General features: G+C 64.0%; 1 protein-coding gene across 1 annotated transcript; it reads left to right on the top strand.

Moving 5' to 3' along the window:
- Nucleotides 1–254: 254 nt before the first annotated feature.
- TOMM40L (translocase of outer mitochondrial membrane 40 like) lies at nucleotides 255–11,996 on the top strand. Its single transcript, XM_044991968.1, has 9 exons — nucleotides 255–1,067; nucleotides 1,527–1,594; nucleotides 2,256–2,348; nucleotides 3,996–4,097; nucleotides 7,386–7,491; nucleotides 7,880–8,002; nucleotides 8,380–8,456; nucleotides 8,540–8,642; nucleotides 10,341–11,996. The coding sequence occupies exons 1-9, from the start codon at nucleotides 962–964 to the stop codon at nucleotides 10,478–10,480; spliced, it is 918 nt and encodes a 305-aa protein (XP_044847903.1). The 5' UTR covers nucleotides 255–961; the 3' UTR covers nucleotides 10,481–11,996.
- Nucleotides 11,997–18,721: the final 6,725 nt, after the last annotated feature.

Genomic DNA, 18,721 nt, shown 5'->3' with positions numbered 1-18,721 from the left:
GGCCTGCTGAAGCACAGCAATGGGGCAGAGGGGGGCAAACCCCAAGGCATTGCCGGGGCGCGGCCGGGATACCAGGGTGAGGGCCGCTTGGCAACACGAGGGATAATTAACGAGAACAAGCGGTACAAAGAAGTGAGCCGGCAAACAGCTGCTCCGCTCACCCTGTGCCCCCCAGGGACCCGACGGCACCTTGGGGGCGGGGTGCCCGCTTCCAACATGGCGTCCGGGGCGGCGGCCGCTCCTGTGAAGCCACTTCCTGCGGGGGCGGTGCCCGGGCGCAAGATGGCCGCGCCCAGCAAGCTCAGGGTGAGCGGAGCCCAGCACGGGGCCCGGGCCGTGTGAGCGCCGGGCGTGGGGCGGCCGGGGGCGGCAGCGCCCAAAGGCACCGTGTGGGGCAGCCCCCAAGCTGGGGAGCCCCCCCAACCCCTGCCCAGGGAGCCCCCTGCATCCAGCCCCCCAACTCCTGCCTGGGGAGTTCCTTCTACACCAGCCCCCCAACCCCACTGCCCCATCCTGCCACCTGCCCACTAGCCCTCCATCCCCCACCTAGGGCAGCCTGTGCCCCCAACAACCGGCCCCCCGTTCCCTCTTCCCCCTTGCCTTGTGGGCAGTTACCCCCTCTCTCCCCGTCAGGGCACCCTGCACCCCAGCTCCTGTGGGCAGCCAGCCCCCCTCCCGGGCTCCCAGCTGTGCTGCGGGGTGCTGGCCCAAAGGGCTGGGGAGTGGGGACACGAGCTCAGCCCAGCTCCGTGCAGGCGTCAGACCCTGCTGGGTGTCATGTGCGTAGGGTCCCCGGGGCAGGGGGCAGCTGGGTGTGCTCTGACTGGGGAACCCGCGGGCACCTGCTGATCCCAAACTCTCCAGGTCTTTCCTCCTCGGACTGGAGGCAGGGATTTGAGGGTGGGTTAGAGGGCGGTTACACCCCTGCATCCCCGGGCCAGGCGGCACGGCCTGCGGGGTGATGGGGAACGTGCTGGCACCAGTGCTCGACTTGCACAGACCTTTGCGCCGGGAGGAGCCGCTTACCAACCCAGGCAGCTTCGATGAGCTCCACCGGAAATGCAAAGGTGAGTCTGGGCCACCCCTCCTGGGACAGAGGCACACTGAGGGGATTGGAGTGTGCTCTTCTGCCAGCAGGGGGTGCTGCAGGGACCAGGGCAGGGGTGCTGGCTGTGCGGGGAGCTCCCAGCTGCTCCAGCCTCCCATAGCAGGGGTGCTGTGGCACTCGGCTCGCCTGTGTTTCTGGGGTCCTGTTCTGTGACTGGCAGCACTATGAGTGACCGTGTGCAGACGGGAGGGAGTTAACTTGTGTTAGATGGCTGGGGAAGCCGAGGTCCGAGCCCTGGACTAGTAACGGGGTCTTCATCCCCATCCTCCCTAAACCAAGTTTCCATTCCTCCGACTCATCCTTGTTGAGCTCAGCCCTGGCTGTGGGACCTGAAGCACAGAGGAGCCGTCTGCCTGTCTCTGGCTCCGTGGCCCTAGCGCTGTGTGTCTAAGTCCCTCTCCGCTCCGTCTCCTTGCAGAAGTCTTCCCCCAGCAGATGGAAGGGGTGAAATTGATCATCAACAAGGCCCTGAGCAGCCATTTCCAGGTCAGTTGCAGCTTGTGCCTCCAACTGCTTTCCCTCCCCCCGGGACCCTCCAGGCTTAGCTTAGCACCTGCTTCCCCCGTGGAGCTAGAGGGCCCCTTCCGGTGCATGCCGTGGCCACTCTTCAGGGGCTGGCAGCCAGGAGAGTCAGGAGGGATGGAGATGGGGGATCTGGGCATGTTCCCTCTCGGAGCTGGGCTCAAACCCACCAGCTGGGTACCCACCGACAGGCTGTTTGGGAAACACCGCCCGGTGGCTGGATTGGCTGGGGTGTCGAGGTGAAGATGCTGCCAGGATCTGGGCAAGGGGTTGGCGCAACGAGCCGGGGCTTTGTCACCTCCCCCACCCCTCTTCTGAGCGGTGTAAGGACACGCACACCCTAATGTCTGCTCTGGAGGTGCGGCCTGTGGAGACTACGCATCCCAGTGTGCAGTGCAACCAGTCAGGTTCACACTGGGTCGCCGATGGGGGGCTGTGTTCTCTGGGCTCTGCAGCCTCAGAGAGATGGAGGAGGCCCTGGAGGAGGGGAGCCGCGGCTGGGCTGGGAGGGGCAGTGATCAGGTGGCACTGTCCACGCTGGCTGGGCTGGAAAGAGCTGGAGCCCTTGAGGGTTGCACACAGCATCCTACCCCAGCACAGCCTGACCCCCTTGTGTCCTCCCCAGGTCACCCACACCATTCACATGAGCACAGTCGGCCAGTCCAGCTACCACTTCAACACCACCTATGTAGGAGACCGGCAGCTTAGCCCCACCGAGGTGAGCTGGGATCCAAATGTGCCGGGGGCTGAAGCAGGGGCTGGGAGCCAGACGTCCAAGCTCAGCTCCCAGCGCCAGGATGGAGTGGGGTCTGAGACGCCCAGATCTCAGCACCCCACAGCTCCCCTTGTTCTCAGTGGGGGGTGGGGATCCTCCAGTGTACTTGGTGCCAACTGAGCATGCTAGAAAATCTCCCCATGAAAGCAGGGGGCTGTGACCAGGACTCCTGGGTTCTATCCTCCCCCTCTGACTGACTTGGATCCCTTCCCCCATCTCTGCAGCAAGTTTGATCCGGAGCTCCCTGAGCAGGCAGAGGGTGTATGAAGCATGTCCGTGAACGCTGGGGGCTCGCTCTGGTGCTAGGGAGGAGCAGAGCTGGGAGAGATGCTAGTGGTGGTCAAGGCCTCAGCCTCTTCACAGGGAGCTGGGTGAGGGTTGGGACCCTGGTGTTTCTGCCCCAGCACTGGGAGGGGTCCCCTGCTGAGGGATGTATGGGATCCCCACATAGGCTGCGTTCCCTGGCAGGTGAGTGACTGAGCTGCAGTGGGAGATTTCCTCTGCCTGCCGGGTGGATGTGTGACCTGCCACCAGTAGCCTCAAGGAGCCAGCCCTGCCGCTCACCCCCCGTTTGGGTTCGAATCCCCAGATCCTGCTCATGTGGGCATCCAGCTGGCACCATCTTCCAGGCTCTTACAGGGAGTGCTGGGCAAAGCAGGCGCCTGAGGGGCTTATGACCCATGGCAGCAGCAGCGCGCTCCCCTCATCCCCTTCAGAGAGGGCCTGTGGCCACAAGCTGGCTCTGAGTGCCCCTCCTTGCAGGGGGGCGGGGGGCTCCTTGCAGTCACGCTGCAGGGCCCCCCAGCCGACCTGCCTCCAGGGCCCAGTGCTGAATGAGCTTCCTGCCCAGAACCTGAGTGCACCCCAAAGGCCGCAGCACCTCAGGCGAGGGAAAGGAGCCAGTGCTCCCCTCATTCTGAAGCCATCGCAGGGTGCTTTGGAGCCTGACTCAGGATATTTGAACATTGAGGGCTGGCAGCAGCCCACTGGCACGGCATGGGATTGGCATGGCCGTGTGTGTGGGCCAGGGCTCTGGCTTGGAGGCTGGGCCTGGGCCGGGTGTGTTTGTGTGTCGGTCCGTGTGGGGCGTGTTCCTGAGGCTGTTGGACGGAGGGGTGGGAATGGGGGTCAGGCTGAAGTGTTGGGGCTTAGCCCCCGTCCGCTCTCTCCTTTTGGAAGCGCTTAGCTTGGAAGGTGCCACCAGGGGGAGCCGGAGAGCCCAGCCTGTGCTCAGTCGGTGCTAGGGCCTGGGTGCACAGGAGACAGGGCGAGGGAGGCGGGTGTGAGGCATGGGATGGGGGCAGAGCTCCAGCTGTGGGGAGGGGTGTGGAGGCCCCCAGCACAGCTAGTGCTCCCAGAAGCCAGGCTGAGGAGACCCTGCAGACTTGCTGCACCCCACCCCCAAGCAGACTGGGAGCACGGCAGGAGGAAAGGCTCCCTAGGCAGGTGGCTCCCCTGCCATAGCCTGGGGGTGGGGGGCTGCTGACTGCACCATCCCTGGGGTGTGTGCAGCTGGTGTGGGGCTCCCCCGAGGAGACCCAGCGCCTCCCGGCATAGCCCATCCCAGCGCCATGCCCCTTCTCCCTGCAGACCTTCCCCATGCTTGTCGGGGACATCGACAGCTGCGGGAGCCTCAACGCTCAGGTGCTGCACCTGGTGGCAGAGCGGATCCGCACCAAGGCCGTCTTCCAGGTGAGGCCCTGCCCTGGGCCTGCAGGGTAGCGGGGAATACGGGTGTGGGGCAGGGCGTGTAGGGGGAAGGGCATGTGGGTGTGGCATGGGGAGGCAGGGTGTGGCGTGGGTGGAGTGGGGGCCAGGGTGTGTTGGAGGAGAGGTGGGCAATGCATGGTGTGGGGGAGAGGGCATGGCATGGCAGTGGGGGGTGCCGGGTATGTGTGGAGGAATGGGGGCCTGGCACAGGGGCTGTGAGGTGAGGGAGCTTGGGGGTTGTGGAGGTGGGGGGAGCAGGGTGTGGGGAGGAGGGCGGATTGGGGGGTTGTGTGGAGGAGGGGGGAGCAGAGTGTGGGGAGGAGAAGGGGGAGCAGGGTGTGGGGAGAGGGGGGACGGGGGTTGTGGGGAGGAGGGGGGAGCAGGGTGTGGGGAGAGGGGGGACGGGGGTTGTGGGGAGGAGGGGGGAGCAGGGTGTGGGGAGAGGGGGGACGGGGGTTGTGGGGAGGAGGGGGGAGCAGGGTGTGGGGAGGAGGTGGGGCTGGGGGGTTGTGGGGAGGAGGGGGGAGCAGGGTGTGGGGAGGAGGGGGGCTGGGGGGTTGTGGGGAGGAGGGGGGAGCAGGGTGTGGGGAGGAGGGGGGAGCAGGGTGTGTGGCGGAGGGGGGCTGGGCATGTGTGGAGGTGGGGGGGAGCAGGGCGTGTGGCGGAGGGGGGCTGGGCGTGTGTGGAGGTGGGGGGAGCAGGGCGTGGGGCAGAGTGGCAGAGGCTGTGTGTGTGTGTGTGTGTGGAGATGGGGAGGGGCAGGGCGTGGGGCGGAGTGGCAGAGGCTGGCTGTGTGTGTGTGTGTGGAGGTTGGGAGGGGCAGGGCGTGGGGCGGAGTGGCAGAGGCTGGCTGTGTGTGTGTGTGTGGAGATGGGGCGGGGCAGAGTGGCAGAGGCTGGCTGTGTGTGTGTGTGTGTGGAGATGGGGAGGGGCAGGGCGTGGGGCGGAGTGGCAGAGGCTGGCTGTGTGTGTGTGTGTGTGGAGATGGGGAGGGGCAGGGCGTGGGGCGGAGTGGCAGAGGCTGTGTGTGTGTGTGTGGAGATGGGGAGGGGCAGGGCGTGGGGCGGAGTGGCAGAGGCTGGCTGTGTGTGTGTGTGTGTGTGGAGATGGGGAGGGGCAGGGCGTGCGGCGGAGTGGCAGAGGCTGGCTGTGTGTGTGTGTGGAGATGGGGAGGGGCAGGGCGTGGGGCGGAGTGGCAGAGGCTGGCTGTGTGTGTGTGTGTGGAGATGGGGAGGGGCAGGGCGTGGGGCGGAGTGGCAGAGGCTGGCTGTGTGTGTGTGTGTGTGGAGATGGGGAGGGGCAGAGTGGCAGAGGCTGGCTGTGTGTGTGTGTGTGTGTGGAGATGGGGAGGGGCAGGGCGTGGGGCGGAGTGGCAGAGGCTGGCTGTGTGTGTGTGTGTGTGTGGAGATGGGGAGGGGCAGGGCGTGGGGCGGAGTGGCAGAGGCTGGCTGTGTGTGTGTGTGTGTGTGTGGAGATGGGGAGGGGCAGGGCGGGGGGTGGAGTGGCAGAGGCTGGCTGTGTGTGTGTGTGTGTGGAGATGGGGAGGGGCAGGGCGTGGGGCGCAGAGGCAGAGGCTGGCTGTGTGTGTGTGTGTGTGTGTGTGTGGAGATGGGGAGGGGCAGGGCGTGGGGCGGAGTGGCAGAGGCTGGCTGTGTGTGTGTGTGTGTGTGGAGATGGGGAGGGGCAGGGCGTGGGGCGGAGTGGCAGAGGCTGGCTGTGTGTGTGTGTGTGGAGATGGGGAGGGGCAGGGCGTGGGGTGGAGTGGCAGAGGCTGGCTGTGTGTGTGTGTGTGTGTGGAGATGGGGAGGGGCAGGGTGTGGGGCGGAGTGGCAGAGGCTGGCTGTGTGTGTGTGTGTGTGTGTGTGTGGAGATGGGGAGGGGCAGGGCGTGGGGCGGAGTGGCAGAGGCTGGCTGTGTGTGTGTGTGTGTGTGGAGATGGGGAGGGGCAGGGCGTGGGGCGGAGTGGCAGAGGCTGGCTGTGTGTGTGTGTGTGTTCAAAGTGCTGACGCTGAGAGTTAAGCTCTAGGACCTTGGCAGTTGCCGCGCTCTCCCAGCTGCTAATCTGGCCACACTGACCCCCTAGAGCCATGGGGGGCTGGAGCCCAGCCAGGCCCTGCGCTGCCTCGGGTGCCCTGGCTGGAATGGAGAGGGCTGAGGCTGGGGGAGGGGCTCCAGGTTCTCAGCTCCATGCAGAAGCGCCGGAGCAATGAGGGCAGCATGGACTAGTGGCTAGAGCAGGGGTGGGAACCAGGACTCTGGGTTCCCCTTGCCTGTTCTAACACTTCCTGGCGGTTGCTGTGCCTCAGTTTCCCTCTCTGTAGTGGGGACGATGACACGGCCCAGCCCCCTTCCCCTGGGGGACGTATGGGGACTGCCCCCGGCAGTCTGCAGGGGAGGGGCCGAGTGTTCTCTCCCAGTGCCTGTCTGGGCCCCTCACAGCCCCTACGTGGTGCCACAGGTTGTGTGTCTCCAGCTGTGGCTGTAGCCAGACCCTGCTCACCTGCCCCCATCATGGGGGCATTGTGCTTGGGAAGGGATCAGATCCCCTCTGGTGCCCAGCTTCCCCTCCCTCCTTGAGCAGAGTTTACCCAACGTACCCCTGGGTGCTGGGTGTGTCCCAGTGTGCAACAGTCGTGCGGGGCTTAATCCCTGCTAATTGGAACTCCCTGGGGAGGCTGTAAATGCAGGAGTAGTGGGGGGGAAATCTGGGTGCAGCACCGGTGGGGGGGGCAGAGCACCCCAGTGCTGAGGGGTAGGGGCGGGGAAGGCTGGATGGAGCAGCAATGCCCCCCATGATCATAGTGAGGCAGGGGGAGCTGCCCTGGGTTGGGTGGGGACCTTTCCCGTGTGCCAAGCTGTACCTGGAGCCCTAGCAAGGGCCCTCCAAGGGGCTGGAGGCGGGGGACACAGTCAGGTCACGGCCCCAGCTGCTGAGGGAAGGAGAGTGGATAGAAGTGAGATTTACTGGCTGCTCCCCAGGTGAGGCCTCATGAGGACGTGGGGCAAGGTGTGGGGCAGGGTGGGGCCAAGGGGCTGTGAGGGGTTGGGGCATTGGGCAGGGATGATGGTGGGGCTGTGGGGCGAGGCCTGGGGCTGTGATGAGATGGGGTCAATGGGTGAGATGTGGGACAGGGCAGAGTGTGGGGCTATGATAGGGTGAGGCGGGGATGGGGCAGGGCATGGGGTAGGGAAGTGGGGTAATGGGGAGGGCAGGGGAATGTGGGGCAGGAGGTGCCGCACCCCCAGCTAAGCCCCCGCTGCTCCCTGCAGACGCAACAGGCCCGGTTTGTGACGTGGCAGTTCGACGGGGAGCTCCGTGGCGATGATTACACGGCCACACTGACGCTGGGCAACCCCGATGTGCTCAGCCAATCAGGTGAGCCCCAGCCCGTGGGCCCTGTTGTCCTGCCTCACTTCCTGTCCTAAACTCTCCTGCCGCTGGCTCCTTCCACCCCCTTCCTGCCCGAGACCCGCAGCCCAGGGCTCGGCACGGAGCAGCCCCTCCTCCCCTACCAGGTGTGGACAGCCTGGTGCCCAGCCCCATGGCCATGCTGCTCTGGGGCTAGCGGCGGGGCTGGTGAGCCCCCACCCATGTCAGATGGGGAGGGGAGCGTTGGCTAGTGTGCAGGGCTGGGAGTCAGGACTCCTGGGTTCTGGCACCAAGTCGCTGTGACCTTGGGCAGGCCCCTCCCTGCTCAGTGCCTCAGTTTCCCGTTGGCTGGTGGTTGCGGGGTCCAGTGCTAACGGTCTCTCCCTCCCTGCAGTCATTGTGGTGGCGCACTTCCTGCAGAGCGTGACCTCGCGGCTGGTGCTGGGCGGGGAGATGGTGTATCACCGGCGCCCGGGCGAGGAGGGCGCCATCGTCACCCTGGCAGGGAAGTACACGGGTACGAGCCTGGCTTGGTCACTGCTCCCACCCTTCCTGCACCAGAGCTGAGCCTTGGGGAAAGGGGGGGAGGATGTCCCAGCCCTGGAGCACAGAAGTGTCACGGGATGGCACAGCTGGTACCCCTGCTTTAGAGACCCTGGGGTGGGAGGCATCGTGGGGGGCAGGGGTGGGACTGGGAAGCATTGGCTGGGATAGCAGGGGCTGTGGGTCAGCACAGAGGGGCATCGCAGGTGAAGCCTGTACAGCACCTACCCAGGTTGTCCCCTCTCGGCCAGGCTTCCGCCCCAGCACGCTTCTGAGTGAGTTAAAGGCCGTGCCCAGCCCCTCACCAGCCCTGCCCCCCATGCCAGCTTCAGTCCCTCTGTATCTCTGCAGCTCTCAAGTGGGTGGCGACGCTGAACATTGGTTATGGCGGGGCCCATGCCAGCTACTACCACAGAGCCAATGAGCAGGTGAGCCCGCCCCCCCCAGGGGCTGCCCCCATCCTCCAGGCCAGCCGTGGGGCGCCCCTCACCCTGTGCTTCCTCCCCTGCAGGTGCAGGTCGGGGTGGAGTTGGAGGCCAACACCCGACTGCAGGACACAACCTTCGCCTTTGGCTACCAGCTCAACCTGCCCCAGGCCAACATGGTCTTCCGAGGTGAGTGTGGAGCTGGGCCAGCCCCCACTCAGGCAGGGGGCTGCCCAGGGCTGGGCCAGCCTCGCCCAGGGGGCAGGGCATCTCCAGGGCCATTGGACCCACAGACTCCCTGTGCTCACAGTGCCAGAAGGTGCAAGATCACGCCTCCCCCAACATGGCTGCATGGTCCTGGTGGGAGCCGACTGGTACTTGGACTGAGGATGTTCATAGCTGGGGTCTTCCCAACACCGCTCAGGTGTTTTGGCCTCTGATCCCCTCCACCCGCTTGCTGAGGGCTGGCCTGGGCCTGGAGCCTGTCCTGTACCTGCTCTCCCTTCGCTCCTCTGTGCCATGTGGGAACGTCCCAGCTTCTCTGTCCAGCTCCCAGCACCATCAAGCATGGAAGCAGACCCCCCCAGCTACCACAGCGCAGGCCTAGAGTCGCTGAGCTACAGGGGAATCTCCCTGTTCGTGAGCAGTATAGGGCCTATTGCACACCGCAGAGCTGTTCGGATCCCATCCAGTAGGGGGCAGTAGCGACCCATCTGCCTGTTCATTGTGCGTAAGGCTGTAGTATTAGTGAAAAGGGCTAGAAACTTCTGCCCAGGGTTTGTGAAATCTCCCATCCCCCACACCAAGCCAGCCAGTCCCCCACCCCCAGAGCTGCACCAGAGCCAGCATCCCCTAGAGGGGAAAAGCCCCATATCCCATCTCCCTCTGAGCCAGTAAGCACTCCTGCTTTCAGTTCCTTTGCCCTTGGGCCAGATCAGAGCCAGCGCCCCCAGAGGGGAAAAGCCTGTCACCAGTCACTTCCCTTTCCCTGGGGCCAGATCAGAGCCAGCGCCCCCTAGAGGAGAAAGGCCCCATATGCCCCATGTCAATCCCTTTGCCCTTGGGCTGGCTTGGAGCTGGCGCCCCCTAGAGGGGAAAGGCCGTGTTCCCAAGCCAGCGCTGCTCTCTCCCCAAGGATGCCTGAGGCAGGGTTTTCTCCTGCAGGAGCGGAGCACAGATCTGGCTGTGTGGGGCCAACCCCCAACTGCAGTGAGTGCTGGGAGCACAAGGGGTGGAGACTGCAGCCAGCTGCCCTGTGACTTGGCCCGGAGACTGCCAGGGGGCAGCAGCTGATTGACATTCAGCCTCGCCCCGGGAGAGCTCCCCGTCTGTGTGCCCCGAGTGCGCTCAGGGCTGCCTGGCTGCTCCCCCCTCCCCAGCCCAGCTCTCTGCACTCTGGCCGGCGCCTCCTGCTCCATCGGCAGCTCCTCTGGCCTGGGGTTCCCAGCCCTTGGCCCCCCTGATTCAGCAACGGCCCCAGAGGAGCTGGGATCAGGGAGGAGAAGCCGGCGCCCTGGTTCCCGAGGCTCAGGCAGACGTCATGCTGGGGGTCTGCTCATGGCCCCAAGGCACCCGCTGCGTTGTTGGGGCTCCCAGCAGGCTCCACTGCCCAGGGCGGGACATGCTGTGATTGTTGAGCACTGAGGGGGCCTACGAGTCCATGGCAGCTGGCCGGAGCCCCAGGGAGCGGGGCCAGGAGCAGCCCTGTGCTGGGCTTTGGGGTGGAGCAGGATAAGTGTGGGACCCAGACGAGGTTTCTCCAGGTGGGAATGGGGGGCAGGGGGGTCTGAGCTGTGGGGGCTGGGCTCCGGGGCATGGTCTCTCTCTTGGCTGCTGGGGGTGGGGATGCGTCCAGCTGCCCAGTGGCTCCTGTCCCTTCCCCTGCAGGTCTCCTGGACAGTAACTGGTGCGTGGGGGGCGTCCTGGAGAAGAAGCTGCCGCCTCTGCCCGTCACCCTGGCCCTGGGCGCCTTCCTCAACCACTGGAAGAACCGTTTCCACTGCGGCTTCAGCATCATCGTGGGCTGAGGGGGCAGTGCCCTCGCGGGGCTCCCTGCTCTCGCCTCAGCCGGTGGGGGCAGGGCAGAGCCTGGCGCCAAGTGGATTCTGACTGGTTTGCTCGGGCGGGAGCAGGATCCCAGCCGTGTGCGTGGGGCGGGGGCCTGCCCGCCGCCTTCCTGCCTCAGGGAGCCTTTGTGCCATGGAGCCAGTGCCCTGCTGGGGCCGGCCTGCAGCTCAGCCTGCCCTGAGTGGCTGCTCTTGTGTTCAGAGGGCATCTGATACCTGGTGCCCTGGGGGGCACCTCTTCCCCTCCCCCCACCAAGCCCTTCTCTGCAGGCGGCTGAGCTGGGGAGGGGACGTCACATGGGCATCTCCCTCCCCTCCCCTGGGCAGCTGGCCGAGTCCCCCCCGGGGCTGCGTGGTGGAGGTGCTGCATCTCCTCCTGCTCTGTGCCCTGGGCAGGGGGGGCCCTGTACTGTGGGGGAGTTCGGGGGGCCGCCCCTTTGTCTGATGTTCTCACTCCGTGTACGATGGCTTGGAACCTGATTAAAGTGTTTGAGTTGAGGGGTGGCTGGAGTCAGTGGCTGGGGGATAGTACTCGGTCCCCATCACCCCCAGCTGCTCCATCCTGCTGTCCCTACTCTGTCCCCCGGCTTCTGCTGGGGCTTGGCTGGGCTGGATACTCCCTGGGATCTCGCTCCCCAAGCTAGTTCTGTAGGGCTGTTTAGGGCTGGGCTGGGAGCTCTCTGCTTCCGGAGGAGCCCTTGCTGCAGGTTGGGAGAGGTTCAGTGAGAAAAGTATAGATGGGGTGAGACCCTCTCCATGCCCAGGTCTGCCCCATTGCTCAGGGCGTTATTGCATGAAGCACCTTTAAAAGTGAGGGGGACTCCCCCTGAGCTGTGAGCAGTATGGGGCCTTGGATACACAGCTGGATGCACTGAGCCTCCCCCTAGAGGGCAGCAGCACTACGCCACGTTGGCTCCAGCCCATGCAAGGCATCTCGGTTGGGGCTGCACCGTGCTCCTCGCTGGAAGGGCAGGATCCTAAGGAGGCGTGGTGATTTCCCAGAGAGCTGGCAGGGCCAGGGAGGATGGGCAGGGACATGAGTGGGGGGTGATGTGCTTGGGATGCCTGGGGGGCTGGGCACAGTGCAGGAGCTCCCCCCACAGCTCACATTTCCCCCCCCTTGGGCCTAGAACATCCCCTCTGTCCACACATGCCCATGTTAACCTTAACCCCCCCTGCCCTCCCCTCCCCCATGGGCGGGAGGAGCCACGTGTGCAAGGGGGCGTCTTTCTCCAGCACGCTGGGCACTCCTGTTGGGCTTCACATAAAACCCAGCCTGGCCGCCACCCTGTCCTCTCTCCCACTCATTCGATTTCTGTTCCTTCCAGCCTCATCCAGCTGGGGGCGCCACCCCCCCTCCCCTGGCACAGCCCACCCCATGGAGCCAGGAGAACAGGTGCACTGGAGCCCAGCACCACTAACCCACTCATAGAACAGGGGGGTTGTACGTTTCCTCCCAGCCTGGAGCAGAGACTCTGATTCTCACGCCCCCCCCCCGCCCCCCGTACTGCAGGTTTGCTCCCTGCCCCCCAAGCTGGGGGTGCTGCCTGTGGGGCCGAGCGCTTGGATCCTTGGCTGATCTCACAGGGTCCGGGTTGGAGAGGCCCCGTCAACTATCCTGTGTAAGGAGCCATTTGCCCCCGGTTCAGCCCCTGGTGGTTTATGGCCTCACACATCCTGCACCTCTGGCCTAACCCTCGCACCTGCAGCTAGTCCCCAAAATGCTGCTGGGCTTCTGGGCCAGGAGAGTGCAGCCTCCTTGCTGGGGGGGAGCACAGTGAAGCTCTCGTGCAGGATGGAAATGACCTTCCCCTTCTGGCCCTTCCCCTGCAGCTGGGCCAGGTCCCCTCAGCCTGTCCTGCTGCCCCCTCTCTGACAGTCCCAGGGGCCTTGGGGCCGGCTGTGTCACACATCACCTCCATATTGGTGTACGTAACAAAATTCATGGGGGGGAAGGGGGCTCAGGGAGCAGAGGGTTGGGGTGCAGGGGTGTGAGGGCTCCAGCTGAGGGCCAGAGATGAGGGGCTCAGGGCCTATCTAGTTTTGTCTGACCCCAGCAGGGATGCTCATTGCAAATTTCCAGTGAGCGAATCTGCATAGTCACTGATAATTTGCATGAAATATATTTCAGCTTGAAACCAGTAGGTAGATGCAGGGCTGGGGAGGACTGGGCTTGAAACCCTGCAAAGTGGGGCCCTTGGTGGATCTGCAGGGCCATCCCCCTGATACCCATGTGGCCCTGCCCCCCATGGCACAGCCAGGATGGGGACAGGTCTCCATGGCCTGGGCAGCTCTTGGCCTCTGCACTGAGCCTGGCCAGCAGTGAGGTGGGGGGCTGGAGCTGAGACCCACCAAACTCATCGCATATTGTGGCCACCAGCCAGCCATGGGAGAGAAGCAGCTTTGATCCCTGCTGCGCTGGGCTGGATTTGCACTGGGGAGCTGCAGAGGACAGGCTCTGCAATGCAGCATCAGGCCCTATCAGCACCAATGTGGCTGGGTCTGGAAGGTAGCAGTGGAAGTGCTGGCCCATGGGGGGCTGATGCAGTGAGGTGTCCCCCTGCCCCAGGCTTGCGCACACAGGCTCCCGCATGCTGCTTCATTAATGACAAGGTCATGTACTGAATTTTCCTGTGTGGCTCTCAGGAGCTGCAGACCCAAGGCCTGGCCCTCTGCCCCTAAATCATAGAATCTCAGGGTTGGAAGGGACCCCAGGAGGTATCTAGTCCAACCCCCTGCTCAAAGCAGGCCCAAACCCAACTAAATCATCCCAGCCAGGGCTTTGTCAAGCCTGACCTTAAAAACCTCTAAGGAAGGAGATTCCACCATCTCCCTAGGTAACCCATTCCAGTTCTTCACCACCCTACTAGTGAAAAAGTTTTTCCTAATATCCAACCTAAACCTCCCCCTCTGCAACTTGAGACCATTACTCCTTGTTCTGTCATCTTCTAAAGCAGTTGCTGGCAGCATAAGTAGGTTGTTATCCCCTACATGCAGCAGCCTGTGGAGGGAGGTGCAGGTGCAGGTTCACACACGCATTCTGCCCGTGGGTTACAGCTCAGCAGCACAGCTGAGGGCAGGACTTGGATGTATGTGCCCAATGCAGCACTGGCAGCTTGGGGAGGCTCCTGCTATTTGGCCCTGGCTAAGCAGAGCTGCTCCAGGTGCTGATGGACAGCTGGTCTCTGCCCCTGGAGCAGCACCCTGTGCCCCCCACCACCACCAAAAGTAGAGGGGAGGGGCCAAGCTCCATGCACCTGCTCCTGGCCCCGCCCCTCTGCTTTCAGGATGGTTGTAGCACAGAGAGGAAGGGATAGGATTGCCCCAGGCTCCTGCAGCCGGCCAGCCCCAGAGCGCTGTCCTGGACATCCTGCCCCCCACCAGCACTCACCTGCCCCAACAGCACCCTACCCACAAGTGCAGCTCCAGCCCTGCCCCGGGGAGGCTGGGTGCTGACTGTAGGCTGCAGTTTATGGACTCACGCTCGTTCAATTAGCATGTGGCAGGCAGGGCACGTGGCAGACAGTTTCCCCTGAGGTCTGAGGCCTTTGCTAATAAGGGCAAATCCCCACTCAACCTGATTCAGAGCAGGGAGGTGAAAGCAGGTCTCCCCCCTCCCTGGTGAGTGCCCAAACCCTCAGGCTGCAGCGGATCCTGGGCCAGGGCTCGCGCCAGCTCTTTGGAGCTGTTCCACGGGGTGTCAATAATTAACTCTTGGGGCCGGGAGAGCATGAGGCCGGTGCTCAGGGCACTCACCCGGGATGTGGGTCTAGGCCCTGATTGTGCTCTGCCGGGGGCCGGGCAGGGGAGTGCCTAGTTTGTGAGTCCAGCAGGGCTTCAGCAGAAGTGAGGTGCTGCGTGTTGCTGGCTTTGTGTCCCAGCAGCGCCACCAGGGTTAGGGGGCAGCCGAGCGGGGTTTGGGGCATAAATCCCTTGGCGTGTGGCTTGGCCCCACTTCCCTGAGGGCCCTGGGTACTGGCAGAGCTGTGCTCCTTGGACACCTCACCAGCTGGGTGGGACAGGGGCCAAGTAGCGGGGGCGGGGATGTGCCTGGAGCCTTGTGGTGGCATCACAGCGTCTGGCAGTGCTGGGGAGAGACGCTGCAGGGCCCTGGCCAGGGGCAGGGCGATGAGATGGGCATAGACTCTGCCTGGGCAACTGTGGCTTCAGGGTTGTGCATGTCCGTGAGGTTCCCCATGGGCCCAGAGGGCAGGTTTCCCCTCAGCTCCCAGCAGCTCTCACGCATTTCAATGAATTTGATATTCTTCCCCATAGGAGTTGTTCCCGGTGTCACTTCACATCCCCCTGGCTCCACCGTAGAGCCATCGCCAAGACGCCAGGCGAACTGCAGCTACAGAATCCAGAATCTGCTCCCCCCTGGAATCCACCCTTCACCCCAGAATCTGCTTTTCACCCCCCAGAATCCACCCCTTGCCCTGGAATCTGCTCCCCCCTGGAATCCACCCTTCACCCCAGAATCTGCTTTTCACCCCCCAGAATCCACCCCTTGCCCTGGAATCTGCTCCCCCCTGGAATCCACCCTTCACCCCAGAATCTGCTTTTCACCCCCCAGAATCCACCCCTTGCCCTGGAATCTGCTCCCCCCTGGAATCCACCCTTTACCCCAGAATCTGCTTTTCACCCCCCAGAATCCACCCCTTGCCCCAGAATCTGCTCCCCCCTGGAATCCACCCCTCACCCCCAGAATCTGCTCCCCCCTGGAATCCACCCCTCACCCCCAGAATCTGCTTCCACCTCCAGAATCTGCTTCCCCCCCAAATCCACCCCCCACCCCAGAAGCTGCTCCACCCCCCCCCCCCGGAATCCACCCCTCACACCAGAAACTGCTTCTCCCCCAGAATCCACCCCTTGCCCCAGAAGCTGCTTCCACCCCTTGCCTCAGAATCTGCTCCCCTCCCCCAGAATCCACCCCTCACCCCAGAAGCTGCTACCTTCTCCCCGATAGCTTCCCCACCTCTAGGCCCAGAATCGGCCTCCAGAATCTTGGCTTTAATATAAAACTGGTTTTAGCCCTGGTTACACAGAAACCTTTGGAAATGTGCCGCGAGGGTAATGGCTGCCTGGCTCCTAGGGGAGCCTGAATGCAGAGTGCTGGGGACGGTGTGACCCGCCCTATTCATGGTGAAGAGGCATTAACTCTGAAACCTAATGATGTCTGCTCAAATGCCAGCAGCGCTGCTAACTCTCTCACCACTGCTCATTTTAGCGGTACTTCTCGTAATCCCAATTTCCCTCCCCAGGGACCAGCCCCCCCCCTTCTCCCCACCTTCCTCTCCCCTCCCCCCAAACCAGCCCCTCCACCCACAAGAGGCAGGTTGCTTTGGGAGGAGGGAGCGGGTTGGCTCTCTTGTTTCCATCTTTAGCCCCAGTCAAACACCCCCACTTTGTGTGCCCTGCGGCTGCTGCACAGTTCTGGCCCTGGAGTGTCCCAGACCAGGCATCCCTGCTGCAGTGTTTGCTCCGGGGTCGTTGCCCTGCAAAGGAGGATTAAGCTCCAGCCTCTGCCCCTCGTGGCAGCTCCTGTGACCTGCAGGGGCAGAGCTCTGCTCTGCTCTCATGTCTGCGTGTAGCCGTAGGGCCTGGCTCCCTGTGGCACCTGGGTGCAGCAGGCACTAGGGCTGGGACCTCACTGCTAGGCCTCTGTGGGGTTGGCAGAGCCTCTGCCCCCTCGGGCCCCAGCTGATCTCAGCCCAGAAGTTGGCTGTTTGGAGCCACAACTGGTGACGAGCGAGCGGGAGCTGAACACGTTCCCCCAGTGCCTGCAGGGCATCCCCTGGGATTTGCCCAGCTCCAGCAGGGGCGGCTCTAGCTTTTCTGCCGCCCCAAGCACGGCAGTCAGGCAGCCTTCGGTCCCGCGGATTCGGCGGCTTGCCTGCGGGAGGTCCACCGGTCCTGCGGCTTCGGCATACCCGCCGCCGAATTGCCACCGAATCCGCGGGACCAGTGGACCTCCTGCAGGCGTGTCGCCGAAGGCTGCCTGACTGCTGCCCTCGCAGGGACCGGCAGGGCGCCCCCTGCCGCTTGCCGCCCCAGGCACACGCTTGGAGCCGCCGCTGAGCTCCAGAGACCATGGGAACCAATAGGGAGGCCCCAGCTTGCAGCTGCGGGCAGTGCCCGCTGCTCAGCCCCACTCTAAGGCAGCAGCACGTGCACAGGGGGAGGGAGCATCTGCACGAGGCTTCAGCCCAGGGGAGAAGGCGCCAGGCCTCTTGTCCCAGCGCCTACGGGCTGGCAGGGACATGGCCACGTCCATGGGGGAGGCAGCTGCCAGGAAGGCTGGTGCTCCCCATGGCCAGTACTCACTGGTGACATACCAGTACCCACGGGACAGGCCCAGCAAACAGCAGCGTCACACACCATGCACATGGACACCCAACACTGCACACAACACACACTGGACTTGACCCCACAACACACACTGTGCATGGACACAGACATGCAGCACACACTGCCACATCGACACAAAGTCATTGGAGCAGGGACATGAACGTTGGTCTCCTTGTGCCCACCCGCGCACACACAACCCCCCACCTGGCTAGTGTCCCTGGCCCAAGGACTCTTTCTGATTTATGCAGAGTGGCAAGGGGAGCCCTCACCTGGGAGGGGTGAAACCCAAAGCCCTTTTCCCCACCAGGCAGGGGGATTGAACCCGGCTCCCTCCACCCCAGGTAAGTGCACTAACTGCTGGCTGTAAGGGAGGTTCCACCCTGGTGTGTAACTGGCCCCTATGTCCCCCCCCCGGCCAACCAAGTATTTTAGCCAGAACTGGTTGGTGAGGTCACGGTGAATTACCAGATAGACTCAGGTCAACTAGTCAGCTGAAAAAATTCACCCAGCTCTAAGTGACACACAGAGATACTGACACACACACACAAACCCTGCCATTAACCCACAGACACAGCCTGCCAGTAACACACACACACACCCTGCAATTAACACCCTCCCACAGACCCACCCTGACATACACAGACACAGCCTGCCACTAACACACACACACACCCTGCAATTAACACCCACCCACTCACAGACTGCCACTAACACACACATACCCTGCCATTAACACACACCCACACACCCTACCACTATCACATATACACCCTGTAACTATCACACACACAGACACACATCTTGCCACTAGCACACCCACCCACCCTGACACACACACACCCTGCCATTAACACCCACCCACAGACACACACCCTGACACAGACACACACCTGCAATGCTCCTGGGCTCACTCACTCTGACCCTTGCTCCTGGCCATGTGTTGGTCACGCCCTGGCCACGTGCCGGGGAAGGCCTTGTCCCCACATCCCGCTCCGGCTGCACCAGGCACCATGGCTCAGCTGGCACGGCTGGCCCCCAGTGGCAGGCGGCAGCATTGGCTCCCTCCAGTCAGGGCTGTGTGCCCACTTTGTGTGTGTGTGTTGGGGGGGCAGTGAACCCAGGGCCAGGGCCCCGGTGTGTGTCCCCACGGGCAATTGCTGGGCGAGTGCCCGGCTGTGCACGTGGGTGGGGAACGGCGCGGCCCAGGGCAGCAGACGGAGCCAAACCAGCAGCTGCAGCCAGCCCAGCCACCAGGGAGGGAGCTGGGCCCCGTCTGCCCTGGGGAGAAGCTGTCACTTGCAGCTGGCCAGTGCCCAGGCTGGGAGGGAGCTGGGCATGGCAGGGACAGTGCCAGCCCCCCCGCTGCAGGATAACCCCCCCACTACACACACATCCATGGACCCCCCCCCCAGCTGCACAACGCCACGCAACCCCACCCCCACCCCACTGCACAGCCACATGGCGCCCAGCGTGCACCCCCGCCAGCTGGGCACTACTTGCGCTCCCCTCCCCCCCCACTGGCTCAAGAGCTGCCCAGGGGCAGGGCTGGGCTCTGCTCAATGTCTCGGGCTTCCTTCCCCCAGGGCCAGACGGCAGCCCCTGCAGGCCAGGCCTGGCTCTGGGACCAGCATCCGGCACCTTGGCGAGGCAGCCTGGGCTCAGCAGAGTGGAGCTGGGTGGGCGTCAGTGACTGGAGGGGAGTGGGAGGGGAGAGCAGGGGGTGTCAGGGACAGAAATCAGGAGGGCAGTGACCAAGGACAGCGAGCCCGTGGGGGTGGGGAAGCTGCCAGGGAAAGGTGCTTACGGAGAGGGAGGCCTTGGAACTGAGGAGGGGAGGAGACAGAGTTGGGGGCG

The sequence above is a fragment of the Mauremys mutica genome, chromosome 17, assembly GCF_020497125.1.
Source record: "Mauremys mutica isolate MM-2020 ecotype Southern chromosome 17, ASM2049712v1, whole genome shotgun sequence".
Classification (NCBI taxonomy): Eukaryota; Metazoa; Chordata; order Testudines; family Geoemydidae; genus Mauremys; species Mauremys mutica.
Note: the sequence above shows the minus strand (reverse complement) of the source record. Positions and strands in the feature narration are given on the sequence as shown.